General features: G+C 36.0%; 1 protein-coding gene across 1 annotated transcript in view; it reads left to right on the plus strand.

Moving 5' to 3' along the window:
- The window catches only part of LOC136034679 (basic salivary proline-rich protein 2-like), a 51,900-nt gene that overhangs the window by 8,314 nt on the left and 22,647 nt on the right, over positions 1-20,939 (plus strand). Inside the window, exons 3-5 of the mRNA XM_065716001.1 lie at positions 3,474-3,555; positions 8,157-8,319; positions 17,596-17,672. Coding sequence (XP_065572073.1) covers positions 3,474-3,555; positions 8,157-8,319; positions 17,596-17,672 — 322 coding nt within the window. The remainder of the gene's footprint in view (positions 1-3,473; positions 3,556-8,156; positions 8,320-17,595; positions 17,673-20,939) is intronic.

Genomic DNA, 20,939 nt, shown 5'->3' on the forward strand with positions numbered 1-20,939 from the left:
TTTGAAGTTTTTTCGACAACAAATGACCATCTCATAATTTCTGTCAGACGCATTTCAGAAAATACGAGGTGTGTGTGTGGGGGGGGGTATTCACCCTCTATTCTCTTTGAATCTTAAAAAGGGCATTAGAACTTCTGAATACCAATGCAATGAGCCCCCTCCGAGGTTTATAATATCACCGTTTCTATAGATACCTTATATACCCCAGGGCATAACTTACAACCCTTGCCCTGGGCGCTCTGGGGGGGGGGGTTGTCATCCTCAAAGACATAATTTCTGGACCTCTCAATTACGTTGAACAAAATGGCTATCTAAAAATCTTTGATGGGATGTGTTTGGGGAAATGGTGGGTGTGGGAGGGGTTAGTTGTCCCCCAATCACTTAACTATTAAAAACGGCAGCAAGTCTTTCAATTTACATAATTTATAATGCTTTTCCTGATGGTTGTTGGTTGGTTGTCATCCTCAAAGACATAATTTCCGGAAGAGCACTAGACCTTTCAATTTCCAGTCGAATGAGCTCATTTCGAAGTTTCTACGCCAACAAACAGTCGTCTCAAAATTAGTATAAGATGCATTTCGTGAACACACGAGGTATGGGGGGGGGTATCCACTCTCTAGTCACTCTGAATCTTAAAAAGACCACTAGAACATCTGTTTTTCTATCAAATAAGCCCATTCCGAAGTTTTTATGATTACCCTTTCCATATATATTCCTTATATGCCCCCGGGGCATAACTTATAACGCTTGCCCTGAGGGCTGCGGGGGGGGGGGGGGGGGGGGTTTGCCATCCTCGAAGACATATTTTCTGGACCTTTCAACTACGTTGAACTAAATGGTTATCTCAAAATTTGATTGGATGTATTTGGGGAAATGGTGGGCGTGTGAGGGAGGTTGGTTTTCCTCCAATCACTTTTGACTATTAAAAGTGGCAGAAGTCCTTTCAATTTTCAATCGAAAGAGCTCTTTTCAAAGTTCTTACGACAGCAAATGGCCATCTCGAAAGTTCTTTCAGATGCATTTCAGAAAAATACGGGGTTTGAGGGGGGGGCATTTACCGTTCTATCACACTGAATCTCGAAAACGGCACTAAAACTTCTGATTAGGAATCCTATGAGCCCCCTCCGAAGTTTAACTGATTACACTTTCTATCTAAACTTTAAATGCCATAAGGGTATAACTTACAAACCTTGCCCTGAGGGCTGTGGGGAGGTTGTAATCCTCAAAGACATAATTTCCGGATCTTTTAACTATGTTGAACAAAATGACCATCTCAAAATTTTGATTGAAGGTGTTAGGGGAAATGATTGGTGTGGTGGGGGGGGGGGTAGTTGCCTTCCAATCACTTTCGACTGTTAAAAAGGGCACCGGCCCTTTCAATTTACAATCGTAGTATTTCGACGAAGTATTTCGATTTACAACCGGCCCTTTTCGAAGTTTCTTCGACAACTCCTTGATACGAAGTGCCCTGGTCAAAACAAAAAATAATAAAGCACTATGTCCACATTGCTCTTTACTTAGGCAGCGCTATTGCGCTGGACTGTACTTGCCTTGTCCAAAAATCCTTTAAAGGGAACTTACAGTCCCTTGGCTTGGAGAACAAGGAAAATCCATTGACTTGAAAAACAAGGAAAGTGGCTGAAACCACGATCTTCGGCATCGAAAGCATCTTTATTGTATTTCTCCTTCTGATAGAGGGCTGTCTACTGGCTCATTTTAAAGGAAATTGCTATGTATAGTGCTTTTGTAATTAACAAAAAATGATTTTTTGAAATAATTATAACCGTTGTTGCAGTGGTAGCTGCAACCTTGTAAATCGTGGGTTGCTGTGGTAGCTGCTAATTAAGAGAATTAAGATCTCAACTTACTCCCTGTTTTAGGTATATTTGCTCAATTTTGTATTGTTTTTATCCTCATTAAAAAATAGAAAGAGTCCTTGCTTCCCTCCCCTACTTTTTCGTGAATCGACGCCACTGTATTTCATTGAGCCACGCTTTTGCTTTTGAGCGAAAAACTCCGTCAGTTCCAGCAAGCAAGCACCAAATAGTTTCAAATTGAAGTTAAATTAATATCTAAAGGCTTGATTCGCCTTTAGATTCCTATGATTCCTGTGTCAAAGTGTAAAAAAATTAAAAATTTGTTGCAAGATAATCAATTTTTGAACTTAGCGAGATGGAATTTTTTGCTTAACTGTTTGATTTCCCTCAAAGAGCGAATGAATGTATGCTGCAACAGTTTTTTTCGTATGAAAATTCGCTCACGAGATTCCAAAGGGCCTACAACGTCTTTGTTTCAGTATACACACTGGCAAAAAGCTGGATAATTAATTTGCTAAAAAAAAAAAAAATTAAAGTTTTGCTCCCTCCAGAGTTTTGTGAAGTACATCGAAGATTGCTAGGGAAATCGACCAAAGGCTGTTGCAACATTTTACGTTACCCTATCAGCGGAATTGTGATTCATTTTGGTTCTGGTCTGTTTTAGATTACTTTCTCTCATTGACAGTAGTTTCTGTTCGTTTGATGTTAGGTGTATTAGTTCATTTTATTCTCTATTCGTATTGGTATTTAATATTGCTCTTTTTTTCCGAAAAAGGATTTTTCGGAAAAAGTTTTTTAATTATTTTCTGTTTGTTTTTTAACTCACATAGTTTTATTTTGGGTCAATAGGAATATTTGTAAATTTATTTTAAGGGCTATCTCTTAATAAATTCTTTTTGATATGCCAAGCCTTCTGGAAACTACTTCGGTTCCTTTTGGCTTTATGACGGTTTTCAATATGTACGTGATGATGGGTCAGGAATTAGTCTTGCTACCATCTTTGTGATCTACTCGCAGATATCATGTTGTCGTAGGAAATCAAAAATACTTTTATATAGAGGTCTTTCAGTGTTAGCTGGTAGGCTTGAGAGCAGCAGCACATTGATGTAGGGCTGAAGGTATGCCTCCCTGAAGATTCTCGTAATGTTGCTTACTTCCTTCTGGATGCACTGACATTCAAAAATCAGGTGGTTCAAGGATTCTGGAATAGAGTTGCAAAACCTGCAATATGGTTCGGCTCGTTTATGCCCAGTAAACTTCTCTTTTCTCGGGATCAAAGATTTGCTTTTAATTCTGTAATAAAGAATATTATCCACCCTTGATGGAAATAAGGATAGAATAGGCATTTTTGTTTTTGAAGGAACTCTTCTTCTGAGTATGTCTCTGAAGATCTGATCCTTCAAATTGGGGTTGATTGGATTATACAAGGAGCTACCTGCTAGCTGGTTTGCAATCTCATTATATAATAACTAAGATGTTGGAATCCAATTAAAATTGTTATGTCCAGTTCAAATTTCGATCCACTGTAGTTTTTTTACGATTTTTTCTTACAATGTTTTTACTATTAAATATGGGGTGGATGGGGAATAATATAACTAAATAGGCCATTGCTTGTTATTTCTTTTATCAATGTTTTTACAGATATTATTTTTATAGGTACCAGCAACATCTTCATCGGAATTTAGTTTTCTTAGCATCGTTGGCTGAATCAGGAACTAACATCTCTCAGTTACTGCCTGTAAGTTGCTCGTGTTCCAGACTTCTAGCTTCATGTTACTAAGTTTCGATTCTCGTTTGGATTACGGAAATGGCTGTCTTGCTCATAGAAAGTTTCTTATAGGCACAAGAAATAAGTCTGATTTTTATTGCTTTAAAGGGCTCTGAAATACGCTCGCATGGCAATGTATTTATTATTATTTTAATTGAATTTTAAGGAGTGTTATAAACCGTTTTCATGTTATCTTGGACGGTGACACAAGGAGGAGGGGGGGGGGTTCTTAAGTAGTGACGTAAAAAAACATTGCTTCTGAAAAGTCTTTTCCAAGTAAATGCTCTTCCATATTTACTTGTGATCAGTGCCATGCAGTGGGTAGCTTCTAGGCGATGAAGAGGCTCTTCCAGTTGAGCTGATATTGAGTTATGCCAAATAATTGGTGTACTAAACATATGTACTTAAAACGAGCATAACAATGGAGGCTAATATTGTGCAGCCTGCTGGAAAACTATCATTTTCTCAAACAAAGAGATAAATTAAAAATGTTGTAAATTTTTTTTTGTCTTTTCAGTTAAAATTTAAGGGTTTAGTTGAAACTCTGCATCTTTCGAGCTTTTCCGAGTTTCAACTTCTCTACCGTGGAACGGGGTAACTTTGAACTAAAAATCATGAAAAATCGAAGCTATTTTTGATATTTGTCTTTAAAACTAGAATTTACTCAAAACTATTTTTGATGTTTGTAGAATAATTCATTCTACGACCAATTGCAGTTGTCCAAAACTGCTGGTCTTCATGTAGTGAGAGCTTCACTAATCCTAAAAAGGTGTTCAAAGTTACCTCACGAGATGTTTAACTTTGAACTCTAAAAAATTTGACGGGTAACATTAACAAGAGTTGGAGGAGTTTGAAGGCATGTGGCATCAAGCTTAAAGTAAAAAAAAACTCGTTTATCGAGAGAACTAAAACATTATCTCTAAAATAGACATGCAAAAAAAAGTCAAATTAGTGAAGCATCAGATAACCAAACCCATAATCAAATGAAAATTGTCCTCTGTGAGTGAGTCGAGGGACTAGAAGATCTTCCACTACCTGATCGAGAGGGATGGATGCTGAGTCTTTCACCCTGGGAAAATAGAAGGATCCATCCTTCTTTTTTCGCAAGCATATCACGTTTAGCAAGCCGTCAAAAGAAAGAGCATCAACCTCTTACACTACAAAATGCTTATAAATACGACCCACGAAGAACTTTGTAATGAACCATCGTCCATCCACGGTTTTTGGTAGATAATTTGAACCCGTATTGGCTGCTGTCTTGCTTGATAGATTAGAAGGGCCAGCGCTCGTCAACTCATCCACTTCAATTTCAGACTCACTCTCGCACCCAGATGCATCAATCATAACAGATTCACAAATTGAATCTTCTGCGTCCCGAATGCTTTCCCTTGTTATGATGCTAAGACGTTTGCGCTTGATATTCCTTGCAGATTTTCCAAATCTGCGGACTTGCAGGACATCTAGTAAAACTTTGCTGGCGTTGTCCATAACCTCGTGTGGAGTTTGCTGGGTGTTAAGTGGATGGTCTTAAATAACTGTGGAACGTGATAAACACTTCGCAAAGCCATTCTATAGATTTTTCTTTCTATTTGATAATAGACTCTCCAGTAGTACCCTCAGAAGCTTGGGGAATTTGTCTTTTTCTCACTGAAGTATCTTTTGGGTTATCTATTTTGTAATCATCAAGTATTTTCCTCCAAGTTCTTTTCATTGGAGCAAAAAATGCAACATCAAGAGGTTGCAGTATATCTGTTGCGTTTGGTGGAGGGCATACAAAGCGAATGTCGTTTTCTCTGCAGATTTTCAGTACTTTAGCAGAAAAGTGGGAAATGAGGCTGTCAACCCACAAAACTTTCACCCCTGCTCTTTTCTTTAGGCGGGGGAGTGCCAGTGACAAACCATTTCAAAAATTTCACTCTCAAACCATCCTGACGTAGATGCAGAATACCTAGCTCCTTTAGAGCCTCCTGTACGCCAAGAGCGAAACATACCTTAGATTTGTAGCACACAAATGGTGGAAGCAGTTCGTATTCTACATTTCTATATATCGTCAGGGACATTGCTCCCTTTGTTTCATTCATTTTTATGGAGGGGTATTTGGCACCTTTTTTTTTACAGTCAATTTCTTTTTCCCAGAGTAGTTTGTTAAGTTAGTCTCATCGTAATTCTAAATATTTGAGAAAGGCACATCCTGAATAGTCACCTCTAAATTGTCATAGTACTCCTTCAACATTTCAGATGAAATAGAAGCTGTTTAGTTCGCTACGGTTCTCAACCGAAGCTTTGAACGATGTCGATTCAGAAAAGAATCAATACAAGTCCTGTCCAGTCATATTGTTCCTAAAGCAATTTGCTGTTTTTCCAACTGATGTAAGATAACTTTTGACTATGATTTTCAGCTCGAAGCGGTCAACAGGAAACCTCCACTCAGCACATGTAAGCAAATGGGAGACGATAGCTTCTTCTTCAAGCCCTGTCAATACATTTGGTCTACCCACCTTTTTATTGTGCTCCTTGTTCATTCGGCGGTAAAAGAGTACCCAAAGGAATCCCGTATTTCCACGAAGCCTTTCTCATTGTTAGGTCTCCTTTCTTTATTTCCCCCAGAGCTTTTCCCCATCACATCCTTGTCATAACTGGCATACTTTCTTTCATTCACTGGTTTCGTATATGTTCTGGACATCTGTAAGAATTATTGATCAAGAATCAATTTAAAACGAATAAATAATAAAGCAAAAAATACATAAAACAAATCCATAAGAATTTCCAATCAAATGATTCTCATCCGCAGTTTTTACGATCGTCGCTTCTCTAATAAGTGACTGAAAAAAAAAGTACAATGAAGGCTTGTGGTCTTTACAAAAAGTACAATGAAGGCTTGTGGTCTTTACAACAGGCAACGGTTGAGCATTGTCACTGATAGGGTCAGTTCCGAGGATTAAATTGTTTCTATAATTTTGTTTCCATTTTGGGTGCCTGTAAATAATTTCACTTGCCCTTTATTCGCTCTTCTAAATTGCGTGATAAACCACGGCCTGATAAATCAATCTCTTTAGCGGTAAAACAGAAGGCATGAGCCTTATCTGAAAATAATATTTTAAAAAATATCATATTTTAAATTTATCAAATTAAATTACAAAGGACCCAAATTAAACTGCCTTAAATTAATTTTTCATATTTTTTTTTAGGGCAAATCGTACTTTTCTTTTTCATATTTTACACTATAAGTAACTTTATAATTCTTTGTTTCTTCTATTGATTGTCTAATGCCCCTTCCCCCCAAAAAAAAGGAAAGAAAAGTAGGTCTGAAGGAAGTAGGAAAGGGTGGAAAATTTTAACGACAGCTAAAGAGATGAACTTGATTTGCGCCTTCCTAAGGATCAATAGAATGAAATGGGTTTCCTGAAAGTCTAAACAACAGAGTAAACCTCAATTCAATTCAAAGTTAAACAATTGGCCAGTAAAGAACATTAAAGTTAGATAAGGGTAACTTCGAACATATGTTCGAAATTACTTCGGAAAAACAAAATATTCGCGGGTAATATGTTACAGTGCTGCCATCTTGAATCCATAGAATAAGGAAATGACCTGACTTAAAAACCTAACCATTCGGCTCCTTGGCTATAGAAAAATGTAAGATTAAAAGACCCAGTTTAGTTTATATAAGTAAGAAAAGGGTTTCTTACTTTTAGCACTTCTTGACAATTTTAGATAGCTCAAATTCTTTTAAAAATAAAAAGCTAATATTTCATGTTAATCTGAATGCAATGTTACCAAGTGATTAAGATGCCATCCATCAATAATCTAGTAACAAGTACGATCGAATAATTCCACTATTGTCTGCAAGAGAGCGCTCATTGTTCGTTACTAATTTTGTTCAAAGTTACCCCTAGCGTTCAAAGTAACCCCATTCTACGGTACTTCTTTCTAACTTTTATCATTTCAGTTTAGTATTAGTTTAAAACAAAAATTGTAAGCTGGAACAGAGGGGAGAGTTAACCCACTAGCTGGGGTCTAACCCAAGCTAGTTTTTTGTTTTTAATTTTCTGAGTTCCTCCAACATATGCTAGTTTTTAGAAACGTGGAGTTACTTTTAACGCTGTTTAAGATCATGAAAAATAAATTTGCTTCTTCTTTTCACATTATCTTGTTTTATTTTTATCTATTTCAGTTTTTCTAGATATCTTTGTATACACACCGAGTCCATATCCAGGGGAGAGGGGTTTGAGGGTTGGAACCTCCTTCCCCCCTCCGAAATCGTTTCTGACTTGTATAAATGTAACAAGTACATATTAACAAATTTGTAATGCGTTCTTTAAAGTTTTTTGCCCTCCTCTCTCTCCCTATACAAAAATACTGGATACACCCCTGATTTACATACAAAAAGGAAAAAAAAGAGAAATGGCTCAATTGAACCTTAAATAATCCTAGAATGTAAATAAGTATGCACAATTAGTTTAAATAATTCAATAGGAGTGCCAGAACTAGTAAGAGGCTCAGTATTATTTTTCTAATGTACACTTACTTAATGTATTTTTAAACTGTTAGCTTTATTTCAATGTTTCTTCTAGCCTCCGCATTCAGTACCAGGATCAGCATCAGCACCCCCAAATCCCGAGGCTCAAGTCCCACCACACCCGCCTACTGGTGCTTCAACAAACCCTCCTGGTCCTCCTGGCGGGCCTGGTTATTATGGGACTCAATCTACACCTGGTCCACCGTCACAGTCACCAAGTATGTAGGCTTTTTATTTTGTTTACCGCTATTACGCTTTTAAGCAATGTTGGTGCGTCATAAACGTTTTATATTGCTCGTAATACACATTTCAAATGTAATAATACAATAATATTTATTTATATCCCACATATATCAAAAAGATAAATAGTGGAGTATTTAGAAAAACAATAATCACAACAACGAAAATCTTAACACCCCCTATCCCCTAAAAATAACACTAATAGAGCATACGGGTCAAATCAAGATAAGGCGACTAGCGCCGATACGCCGTTGAAGACAGCTTATTGTTTAAATCAGTCAGTCTGTCAATGATATTGGGCAGGTGAAAATTTCTTATTATTTTTCGATTCTGATATCAAGGAGAAAGAAATTTGCAATAACCAGAATAGGGAGAGATTGAATTTTGGAAGTATTTTTTCTTGAAAGTTGAGTAAAGGCCAGAGAGGTAAAGAACCGAATGGTTAGAAAAAGAAGAATAAAGCTTATCGATGACAACACGATTATACTTACCCCAGTTGGCTACAATTCTAGAGTAGCCAGTCTGGGTTTTCGCCTTAGCATCACGGACAGCACGCAACCGAAGTCCCTTAAGAGTTTTTGGTAGTGTAATAACCAACCACCTAATCGAACCAACATTAGGGTTGAGAGATTTGGTGAACTTAAAGGTCTAGTAGAGAAAGAAGCACTGAAAAAAAGATACTTGCATTTAGTAATGTTAAGGAAAGATCAATTTTATTAATAGCAAAAGGATCCTTATGAACCATATGCGACAGACCAATTTTTGGATCGACTTAGTAGACGAATGTTTTCAACATGGGCAAGGTTTTCACTCAACTCAATAAAACACATAGGAGAAATATTTTCAAGTATTTCAGAAATACAAAATTTGAAAATACTTCAAGATATAATTCCACATTGAGTATGCCTCGACGAAAAGTACCGTGAGGAGTGGACAGGGCACAATTACTTTTAGTTCGAAGATATGATGGAAAACGGAGAGTTTGGCTGTGAATTATACTATTGAAAGCCTTGGAAAAATCAAGAGCACAAATATGGAAAATATATTTTTTAGCCAAAACATTTTTGAGAAGCTTAGCGAGAGCGGGGTGAGCGTGCTGACATCCAACAGTGAACTGAAAGCCTAACTGATTCGAAGTTTATATTAAGATTACAGGCAAGGCCTGTAAAAAGAAAGTTCCACTGGCGTCTTACCTTGTTTAAGAACGAAAGTAATGTCTCTGCACAAGAAGCTCTTGGGAACTAGGGAACAACAATGGCACATTTAGAAAAGCGACTGTAGATGGAAAAACAAATGTGGGCAATTTACTTTTAAATGATAAGCAATGACGCCGTCAATATCATCAGAGTTTAGATAATTTTAAAAATCACGCTGCCTTTCCATGGCGATAAAAAAAAAGTTCAAATAAGGATAAAAATCCTTTTAATAGACAGTAATAAATTTCACAAAAATACTATATTTTGGTAACATATGTAGTGGTCGTCATCAGTAGTAATACTAAACTAAAACAATTAAAAGCAGTAATTTATATACAAAATGTAATAAACTGCATATTGTTTAATAATCTTATTCTTTCCAAAGGAAAAACGGAAGCGAGTCTCTTTGACCTTATTGGGTCCGGTTCATTAGCATTGGATGAAATTAAAATTTGGTTAATCGCATTATGTGAATTGAACTTTGCTCTATCTAATTTTAATAATTTACCGTAAATAGAATTCCAACCAATTTTCACCCGTGTCCCTATTTAACGCTATATTCTTTAATAAAATTTTCTTAATTTCAAGAGTTTTACAAATATTTTGCTTTTAACCCCGGTCCCTAGAAATCGAAGAAAATACATGATCTGGAAGATTAAAAAATATGTTCCGAAAGGGCTGGAGTGAAATCTTCGGGCTTAGAATTTTGCTTTAAAGCCAAAGAAATAGAGTCTTTGTGCTGTAGTAATCTCGTATCCAAATTCTGGTTAGTATGTTCTACATATGAGCTTCCACAAGTACATGGGATCTGATAGACATGTTGTTCCAATAAAGTTAGATCCTTCCCAGAATTTAGAAAACTACTGAAAGTATTACTACTCTTTGAAGCTATCCTTAGAATACTACTTTGTAAAATCCTTTTAAGTTTTTCTCTTAGCCCGGGTACATATGGTAAGGAACAATTTCATCCTTTTCTTGGTTTGTCTCCAAGACTTTCTTAGAAATCTCTAGAAACTTTTTTCTTCTTTTTGAAAAAGTCTGGTTAATTAACCACTCTGGATACATACTACTTATTAGTATTTTTCTTAGAAAAGACAAGTTCTCCTGAAAAAATTTCGGAGAGCAAATATTAGAGATCCGGTCACTTAAAGAAATGAGCAAACCAATTTTTACTTGGCGAGCGTGACCGGAGCAAAACGACAAAAATCTCTTGTTATTAGTCGGTTTCCTGTAAAATTTAGAATCTAGACTATTTTCGTTTGTAAAAAAAGAACATCAGGAAAAAGAAGTTTTCCATCCTCTTCTAATTCAACAGTAATTTTTAAATCCCCCCCCACAATTAGGATGTTCCAAAAACCATTTTAATTTCTCCTCCCCATAATTCCATACTGAAATTATGTCATCCATATACCAGCCCCAAAAGTTATGTTTTAAAAATATGAAGCAAACGCAATTGTTTCCATATTTTCCACTACTGCTTCTACATCGATATTTGTGTACATTGATAAGATGTCAAAGCTCGAAAGCGAAGAACTAGAATAAATTTCCAATTAAAGAGTAGTAATACTTTGGGTAGTTTTCTAAATTTTGGGAAGGAATTAACTTCATTTGGGAAACGAAGTGGGGTCTCTCAGATCCATGTACTTGCGGTAGCTCATATGTGGGACGTACTAACCAGAATTAGGAAACGAGTTCACTTCAGAATAAAGACTCTATTTCATCTACTTTAAACAAAATTCTGAGCCTGACAAATTTCACTTCAACCCTTTCGAGACATATTTTTAATTTTCCAGACTATTTTATTTTGTTCGATAATGTCTCTTTGACTTCAAGGGACCGGGATTTAAAGAAAAAAATTTGCGAAATTCTTGGAATTGAGAATAAGAGTATAGCTTTAAATAGAGACACGGGTGATTTTGGTTTGAACTGTATTTATGATAATTTATTAAAATCAGATAAAGTTCTATTCACCTAATGCGATGAATCTCTGTCCAAGTTTTAGTTCATTCAGTTCTGATGAACCGGATCCAATAAGGTCAAAGAGACTTGCTTCCCTTTTTGCTTTGCAAAGAATAAGACTATTAAAGAATATGTAGTTTATTTTATTTTGTGTATAAATCATTGCTTTTAATTGTTTTAGTTTAGTATTTCTACTGATGACGGCCACTGCATATGTGACCGAAATATCTAGTATTTTTGTGAAATATATCACTGTCTATTGAAAGCATCAATATCTCTATTTGAACTTTTGTTTATTGTCAAGGAAAGGCAATATGGTCTTTGAAATTGTCCAAGCTCTGATAATATTGTCGGCGTCAGGGCTTGTCAATTTAAAAGACACTACGGGATAAGTCTCGGACATTTAATTTGTTGTCGATGATTACAACTGATAGAAGCATTTAGTTTTGGACATGTAAAGCCTTATGAAATGTGGCCATCTTTACAGTTTGCACACTATAGTGACAACTCTGTTGGAGATGTGAGGACCAGCACATCGTGCACGTTTTGGAGTGATATATCGGACAGGACAATTGAAATTAGTACGGGGATGTACACCTGTTACAGCATCGCTGAATCTCTTTAAACTCGTTGACGCTTAGGATTTGACATCCAAGACCGACTCCCTTGATGCTATATCACTGAAGTCCGATATTCTTTCCATAACTCGGAGAATTTTATCCATCACTCCCGGGTTTTTAATTCTGTTTTTTGTCTTTATATTCCCTGTATTACTTCATGTATTTGTTTTTGTATTCCCTGGAATTTCGGGTGTCTTAATTTTTTTTTCTTTTTCCATAATTTTCTATAACAATTGGAGTTAAGTTTGCACGTTCCTGTTTTTGCTGAACTTAAGAATACGGTCATACTTTTTCTATTCCACTCAGTATTTGTGGGCAAATTTTCGATGCCACATTTTAGATAATAAGCCAAAATAGACAAGCTTACATAAGCCAAAATGCGAAAAATGGGGCATGAGTAGTGCAAAACCACTGTTGCAATTCAATTGAGTGTAAAAGGCTCATCAAGAAATCTGTAGAAAATATTTATATTTATGGCAAAAAAGATACTATATTCGGAAACAAGGAAATAATAAAAAAAACTACTCTTTTTGGAAAAGCTTGTGCTTAATATTTTGATTTTGATTGTGCTTGAAATTTTAATTAATTGTGCTTAATATATAATGTTTTGATTGATGAATATTCAATGTTTACTTTTTTCCTAACTGTAATATCGTAAAAATGTAATTCCCGTTCTGTGTTATAACATCATCAACACCTTTCATATTATGTGAATATCAAATGTTACTTTTCTATTGGTTATGAATAAGATTCAGAGTGAACCAAATGCGATTTTTTTTTTCCAAAATTCAATTTTGGGAACTTCACTAAAAAAAAGTAGACAATTCGCAATGAAAGTTATGTAACATATACACTACTAATATTCATGTCGCTTTAAGAATAATTTGGAACATGCTTTTTAATCCTACTTTAATTACCAACTTTTTTGGTGGGGGGGAGGGATTCCTCGATATGACTTAAAAATGTGCAAAAGTATCTTCCGTGGATCTTGCCGAATTGTACATACGCGGTCTAAGTGAAAACCACGATTAGATGATTACTATTATTTCATTCATTCCTTGTTTTAACCAGGATATCAAGATTAACAAACGTTCACTTTCTATCTTTTCGTTAAAGCAAAAACCTTTTGTAAGTAAAAAAAGAGAATTAACTAAATGGAAACCTACAGGACGTTAGATGTCTAAGAAAAATTAGCAAAAATCGAGAAATTCTATTTTTAATGGGAATACTACCAAATGCAGTTATGCAGTTTTCGGTGGTAGCGGGGGCCAAAGCCAATAAATGAGACTTGAGGTGAAAAATCAGGAAAAAGCTTAAAATATGAAATACCAAGAATCTTAAGAAGCTGTAGCTACCCTTTAAATGTATAGTTGTCTCTGGGAATTAACAAATCGCTAACTTTTAACTGGTAGGGTGTTTTGTGTACCATGTAAGGTAGAGTGGGGTTAAAACGACTCCCTGATACCACGCTGAGCACGCTTGGCTGGCCATTGCTGCCCCCCTTTGCTCTGGCTGGCTGCGAAGAGGATTCCAGCTGTCTGGGAGGAAAGCCGACGAAGTTCTTGTGGCAGAGCTTTGTTCAAAGATCCCATGGTCTTAGCTGGATCAAAGCCATACGCAAGCTTATGAAGGCCTCACGGCGGGGAATGTTGATTTCATTTACAAGCACAGAAACATGTACACTAGCAACATCTAGTAGACCAAAAACACTGCCATTGACCACCGACGTGGTGTAGGGCTTGTGGTTTTGTTTGCACATTTCTGGTCCAAACTGTCAACTCTTCTCTATTTTGAGCTGTAAAACTAAATAATTTAGGTTTTCCTGTATTTTCGTCAACTCTAAATATGTGATGCATAGATAATATCAACACGGCAACCTTGCTTTTCTTTGGCACTTATGAAACCATTGTTTTATCACTTTTTAAGGCAAAAAGTGAACTCCCTTGCTTGCGAGTTTTGTTTGTGTATGAAACCACTATTTTATCATTTCTGAAGCCAAAACGTGAACTCCCTTCCTTGCAAGTCTCGTCTAGTTGGCACCGAAAAATGCTCGGATAAAAGCAACTTTTCTTTTTTTTTTTACAGTATATGAATGTATCACAGAGATAGAAAGTATGGGAGTCTGCTAGGCATTGCATTTTCATACCATATTTGTTAGGTTTTGATTGAATGTACTTACGGAACCGAAATCTGCCTCTAAACCCGATAAGCATCTCGTTGATAGTGACGATGTCTGCAGAAGAGTAAAGTTGGCTGCTGTTTCCGACAAACTGCTCGTAGGCCTATGTATCAAATGTTGGTGCAAGTCGTATTCTTCTTTCTATTCGGGTCAATGGACCATCAAAGCGAAGACAGGTCTCAATGTACTAATGATGTTTTTAGAAAAAAGGAGACCTCACGCAGTTTCTGTTTGCAAAGGTTGACCTGTGTGTGCTGGTGCTTTGGGGCCAGCTCGTTCACTGATGATATCTTTAATTGTGGTTTTGCGTGGGGATCGGGAACTTATGCACCACTTTGTTGTCCTGTCACGTCTCAACGGCAAACCCTTATCGGTCAATTTTTCGGTTTTCTGAGAAAGAGGCAAATTGTCGAAATCTGGTTGACCTGGAGCTGGTGAAGGATGTTCATCAGATAGTATTATACGTATTATTAAGTAACGGTAGTTTCCTTGGACTCACTTGCGCTTTCTTTTGACGATGAAATTTCATCAGTAACAAGGTTTTCCTTCTGGTCCCTGGACCGTCTGTAATCATGGTCATTTCGAGTGTTGGATCCACTGATATCTCGTCGTCGTCTTCAAGCATCTGAATAGTGTCTTTCTCTGTAAGGCACTTTATAGGTTAGGTGTCCATTTTTTTTTAAAGGCAAAAGAAAATATAAGTTATCCATATGAATCACTCTTCGACACTGAAATCCTGAAAGAAGAGATGAAAAAGGTCTCATATTTATTCTACAACCAAATCTTCGCTTTCCTTTTTTGAAACGTTAATGTTAGGGGTCAAAATAATCCCAGGACACTATTTCCTCCTCGGCCTTTGGTGCCAGCCATTCCACTAATTGCGTGCTTCAACAACGCCAGCTTTCCGGACAATAGATGAGAAAACAGTCGTTTGCTCCTAACGGTATAGGAGGCACACATTCTCAGAGTTTTGTTAGAGTCTAAGTTACACACCCTACCAGTTAAGGGTTGATTTTCGAAGTTTTCTAGAAGAAAGGCATTGTAAGGCTTTGATCCTCTCGGTTGTATTTCCCCGATTTGTTCATAGCCATGTTGTAGCTACAGTGGACATAGCTATGTTGTTTATGTTGTACTTTTGTTTATATTTCCTTGCAGGCTATTATATTTTTTGTTCCTTGCATGTATATAGTTTTTTTTTGCCTTTACTCCGCGTTAATTTATGTACTATTGTGGGTTATAAATAAACTTAATTACTTACTGAAAATGGGTGGAAAACGTTACTTTGCTGTTGTTTGTCAAGTTTTTGATTTAAAGATTGGAGGCTAATGCTCAAAACGTAGTGTTTTAGGTTTTAGACCTTAAAAAACCCAGTAGTTACCATAGAGTTTCCTTTGAAACATCTGTGCTTCTCATGCAAAAATGTGATTCTCCTTTGTTGAAGGGGTTTGCAATTTTCTTTGAAAAATTATATAAGAGCACTTCTTATGATGATTTTTTTTTCAAATGAACCTTCTCCCAACATTATACGACCATTGATTCGATATGATCACTCCCGGGAAAAAGCAGAAAAAAGAAACATTGTTGCTTCCCATACAAAAATGTGATTCTCCATGTTGAAGGTGAGTTGGGGGCTGTAAATTTCCTTGAAAAACAAGTATAAATGCAATATATATGCAGTTTTTCAGACTTTAAATGCAACGGCATGACCTGTATTTGACCTCGCAGTTTTGGGAAATTTTTGGTGGTCATTATGATTTAGAATGGTTGGCTCCTTTTGGTAGTTTTAAATAAAATGTATACGTGTGACTACTAGTTGTTTCTATAGCCTTTTTTGTTATCATTTCTTTTTTTGTACAGGTTTCGTATATTGTACGTTATTTTTAGCTGCAAGTTACTATTTATAGCTGAAACCGCTATACGCCTTGCTTTATTTCAATCTTTATTTTAAGAATTTAAATTGTAAATTCGAAATCAAGTTCATTTCCTTGTTCTAATTTCCGCGTCATAATTACTTGTTTAATATGCGAGAATTGAAGAATATATTATGTTTCGAAAACAGGTTTGATGGGTGAGTAAATTTGGTTCCAAATTACCATCGGTTTAATCGAGTTGTGCTTCGAAACAAACAAAGAAAATTTGAATATTTCAGCTGATTCATTTTTTGATTAGAATATTATCTCAGTGGGAAGTAGAATGGTTTCTATTTTTTTGAAAATGTAGAAAAAAAGATGCATAGATGCCACATCGGTCTTTATTAAGTGCTTCGTACCCAGGATGCTTAATTATAAGAGATTAATTCAAGTTCAACTGATATTACTTGTCTAGTATCAATACTCCTAGTTCAAACCATTTAACTGAAATGATAAGATTATCCCATAGGAAAAGGAGAAAGGCTAATTATATAAAAGTATGTTTTAAACAAGAATATGCTAATTCTCTTGTAGTCTAACTTGTTTTAAGACTTTCCATAGGAAGGGCATTGGTGCCAATTGGTGGGTGAAAGGACAATTGCTCCCCTGCTAGAGTTAGAGAATACTTTTCTGTATCTTCAATAAAAAAAGACCGAAAGAATATTCCCCCCCCCTACATTCTTGTGAATTGGCGCCCCGTGAGGAAATGGGTTTTAACTGTGCGTGTGTTGACCACCGATTGTCTTTATCTGAACATAAAGTAATGGAATCGTCCCAAGACAAGTTTTCTGGAATTTTTAACAGTAAAATTTGTTAGTATATGTAGCTTAAAGCTACTGTCTTGGTTATAAGATAGCTTTGAAAAGTCCCACATTTCTAACTGGAATATGTTATCGGTTTTTTTCCTTTTTTGTTCTGTCCAAAGATAAAATAAAAGACTCTAACTTTATTTAATATGCATATAAAAAAATCATACATGTGCTGGTGCGCTTGCGTATGTGTTGGTGATTATGCTTAAAGACAAGCTAAACTGGAAAGGCTTGAAACTCAAAAATTTTGCAGAATATTCTTGGAACCATAAAAATGGCTACAGATTGTATAAACTGAGGAAATTTTTTTTTAAAAATGGAGCAGAAAATTTGCCTTGGAATAACGTCATGAACGGAGTGGGGCTATAGAAAGCTAGGCTCTTAAAGCTCGAGCACACAAATGCCATATTTGTAAGTCTAGCAGCCAACCATAGTAAGGGAATCAACCGGAGGGAGACGACAAATAAACCCTCGAAGGATTTTTTGCTTGCAAGAAAAATGAAAATAAAACACAAAAGATGAGAATCCAGCTTTTTCACTCGTAGATATATTTATATACAACCATAATGTATATTTTCTAGGGCCTAGTTACTCTCCGCAGACTCAAGGTCCAGGACAATACTCACATCCTTATCCTCAGCCATCTGGACAGCAACAGGTATGTCATAATTCTTTTTTTCCTTTTCAATTGCGCTTTTAAAGAAGAGTAGGACAAAAAATAAATTTTTTTTTGTCTAATTAGTCTTATTAGTCCAACCGTGGATTAATTTCATATATTTCTTAGGAATATGAATTGAGGGAAGAATTTTCTTTATTGATAAGGAGTAATATTTAGGCCTAGGTAGCTCCTAAGTGTTAACACCAAATGGAATGGCTTAGACTTGGTTCTTGCCTGTATTTACTCCAGGGTTTGCCTGATTATGCGTAATAAGACATATAATTTTTGCATTACTGGTTTTAATTTATGCTTTTGTGCAGAACATTAATTATTCTCATCTTCTAAATGAATAAATAATACCATGGAAATATGAGAAATAAGCAAGTCGCCCAGTCGCCCTGAGAACGAAAGAAGGTAAAAAAAAGAGAAAAAATTATGGGTGCATTTTGTGTTAATTTGTTAAAATTATGTGTTAATTTTGATCCAAGATAAAGTCCTAGAGATTTTACTCAAGAGATAGACAACTTCCTGTTCATGTAATTCTCTCCAGCAGGGATGTACCTGGAATAGCTTTTATTGTGTGCAAAAGTTAGAAGACAGTGTTGATCATACTATACGTAAGCTGGATCAAAGTTTGTGTATAGATTTAGCAAACAATTTCCTGTGTTTTGTTTTTTATTATTATTATAAAAATGGAATGGACAGTCTTAAAAAGATGGGCAGAGGCTTATTTGTTTGTAAACACTGAAATCTAGCACCATATTTATGTGATGAAACATATCAGAGGAGCCTAAAAAATTGTGTGCGCCCTCATTGCCCTCTGGGCCTCGTTCGGCATTAGAGTAAAATTATCAAATAGAAATTTTATTTGGCTATTATAAAATAGGTATTGAAAAGCATCAAATATGTATTAAGGAGTGACGTGAGGCGTGTTGCTCTAGGAGCAAAGGTGTTAAATCTTGTGAATAACTTCCTTTAAACAGATGCTTTCTAGATGGCGAAGTTAGAAATCTAGCGCCCTTTTTACTCAGCGGTCAAACGGGTCGGAAAAAAAAAGATCACTAAGGTCATTCTTACTGTCCCTTTTGTGTCCTTCATATTGTGATGATAAAAATTTTAAGATGGCATCTTAATCAAAATTGTCGAAAGATCTGAACGTATGGCTCCGGGTTGATTTGATGCGCGCTGCTCTAGAAGCATTTCCTCAAATTATCCTAATGGTCCATTTAAAATCGAGGACTTCCTACAGGCATTATAGTAGAAAGGTGGACTAGTTTTTCCATTTTGAACCACAAATAACCTAAGGATTGCTAATGCGCATAATGGGAAGACCCCAGGTAGAGCCCTGGAGCTCAACTCCTGTCCTCTGACAACCTTTCAAATATTGACAGGTTAGGTATTCTTGAACTCAAATCTTTCAGGGGTTATTCTGGGTATGTGAATGCTATTTACTTAGCTTATTCGGCGCGCGTTGCTAATTTACTCGTTGCGCGTTGTTATGATCTCAAAATAAAAGAAACTCAAGGAAATCTCATTCCGCGGGAAATTTCCCTGGAAAAAAATCTATATTTGGGCTATATATTTGCACATTAGGTGTGGGAGGGAGGGCTGGTGGGGGTGGGGGGTAAAGTATTTGGACAGTGTGAAGTTAGAAAACAATTCTTACTTCTTAAAATGCAGAATAATTCTACCTAACACATTAGGTATGCAGACCCGCTATACTACCCCCATTCCCCTAATGTGGAAATATGTAGCCCAAAATTGTTTCTAAAGCATTATATTTTATCTTATTTTGGTATATTTCATTAGGTTTGAGCGTCAGAAAAATATATTAGAAGAGCATTAGATAGGGCGTATATCATACAAGTACTAATCCCCCTCCTGAACATCCCCTTTCACTGGGGAATGGAATTAATAAATCAAAAACCGTGAAAATGCACCGAATCGATATAAACGAGCTTCGATTTTTCATGCGCCTTGCTTTTTACAAAAATAAAAAACAATTTTTTTCAACTGCAAGTAAGAAGCGACATTAAAACTTGAAACGAACGGAAATTATTCCGTATATGAAAGGGGCTGTTCCCTCCTCAACGGCCCACTCTTTACACCAAAGTTTTTTATTGTTATAAAAAGTAGAGTTGTGAGAAAGAGTCAAACTTTAGCGTAAATAACAAGGCGTTGAGGAGGGGACAGCCCCTTTCATATACGGAATAATTTCTGCTCATTTTAAGTTTTAATGTCGCTCCTTACTTGCATTTGAAAAAATTGTTATTTCTATTTTATTTCTGAATTTTTTTGAATTAATGCATGTTTTGATTTTGGCTCAACGAACATGAATAATTAAAACAAAATTTACATTTACATTTTTTTTTTGTTGGCTAAATGGCTTTCTCACAGTTTTGATCGGACGGTTTTGAAAAAAAAGGGGCGGGAGAGGAGACTTAAAGAATTAGGAAAAGAAGTCAAAACTTTAGCGTAAGGATCAAGGTCTTGTGGGAGGGATAACTGCTTTCATATACACAATGATTTCTGTTTCTTTTAAGTTTTGATGTCGCTCCTTACTTTCAGTTGAAAAAAAAAAAGTTTTTTTTATTTAATTTCTGATTATTTTTTTATTTGAACTTCTAATTTTTAAATAATACCGAGCAATCCGGCTCTCTTTCAATGAAACATTCCGGTACTTGTGCATTATACGCCACTCATTCAAGTGTACGATGTGTAAAACTCGAGAACAAGCCGGTTTCTTCGATAGTTTCTTTTTTACTTAGAAACAAATTTAGGATATATATTTACACATTGGGGGGGGGGGGGTGAAGTATAGCGGGTCTGTATGCAAAATGTGTTAGGTACAATTATTTTGTATTTTATGAAGTAAGAATTGTTTTCTGACTTCAAACTCTCCAAATAATTTATCCTCCCCCCACTTGAGTGCAAATAAATAGCCCAAATTATATATTTCCCATCTATTCTCTCACTTGTCTTTGTCTTGTCTCATGCTAAGCTGAAAAAAACTAACGAAGAAACCGGTTTGTTCTCGAGTTTTATACAGCTTAAACTTGAATGAGTGGCGAATAATACAAAAGTACCAGAACTCTTTCCATAATTTATCCTCCCCCCACTTGAGTGCAAATAAATAGCCCAAATTATATATTTCCCATCTATTCTCTCACTTGTCTTTGTCTTGTCTCATGCTAAGCTGAAAAAAACTAACGAAGAAACCGGTTTGTTCTCGAGTTTTATACAGCTTAAACTTGAATGAGTGGCGAA

This window comes from Artemia franciscana, chromosome 13 (genome assembly GCF_032884065.1).
Source record: "Artemia franciscana chromosome 13, ASM3288406v1, whole genome shotgun sequence".
NCBI classification, from domain to species: domain Eukaryota; kingdom Metazoa; phylum Arthropoda; class Branchiopoda; order Anostraca; family Artemiidae; genus Artemia; species Artemia franciscana.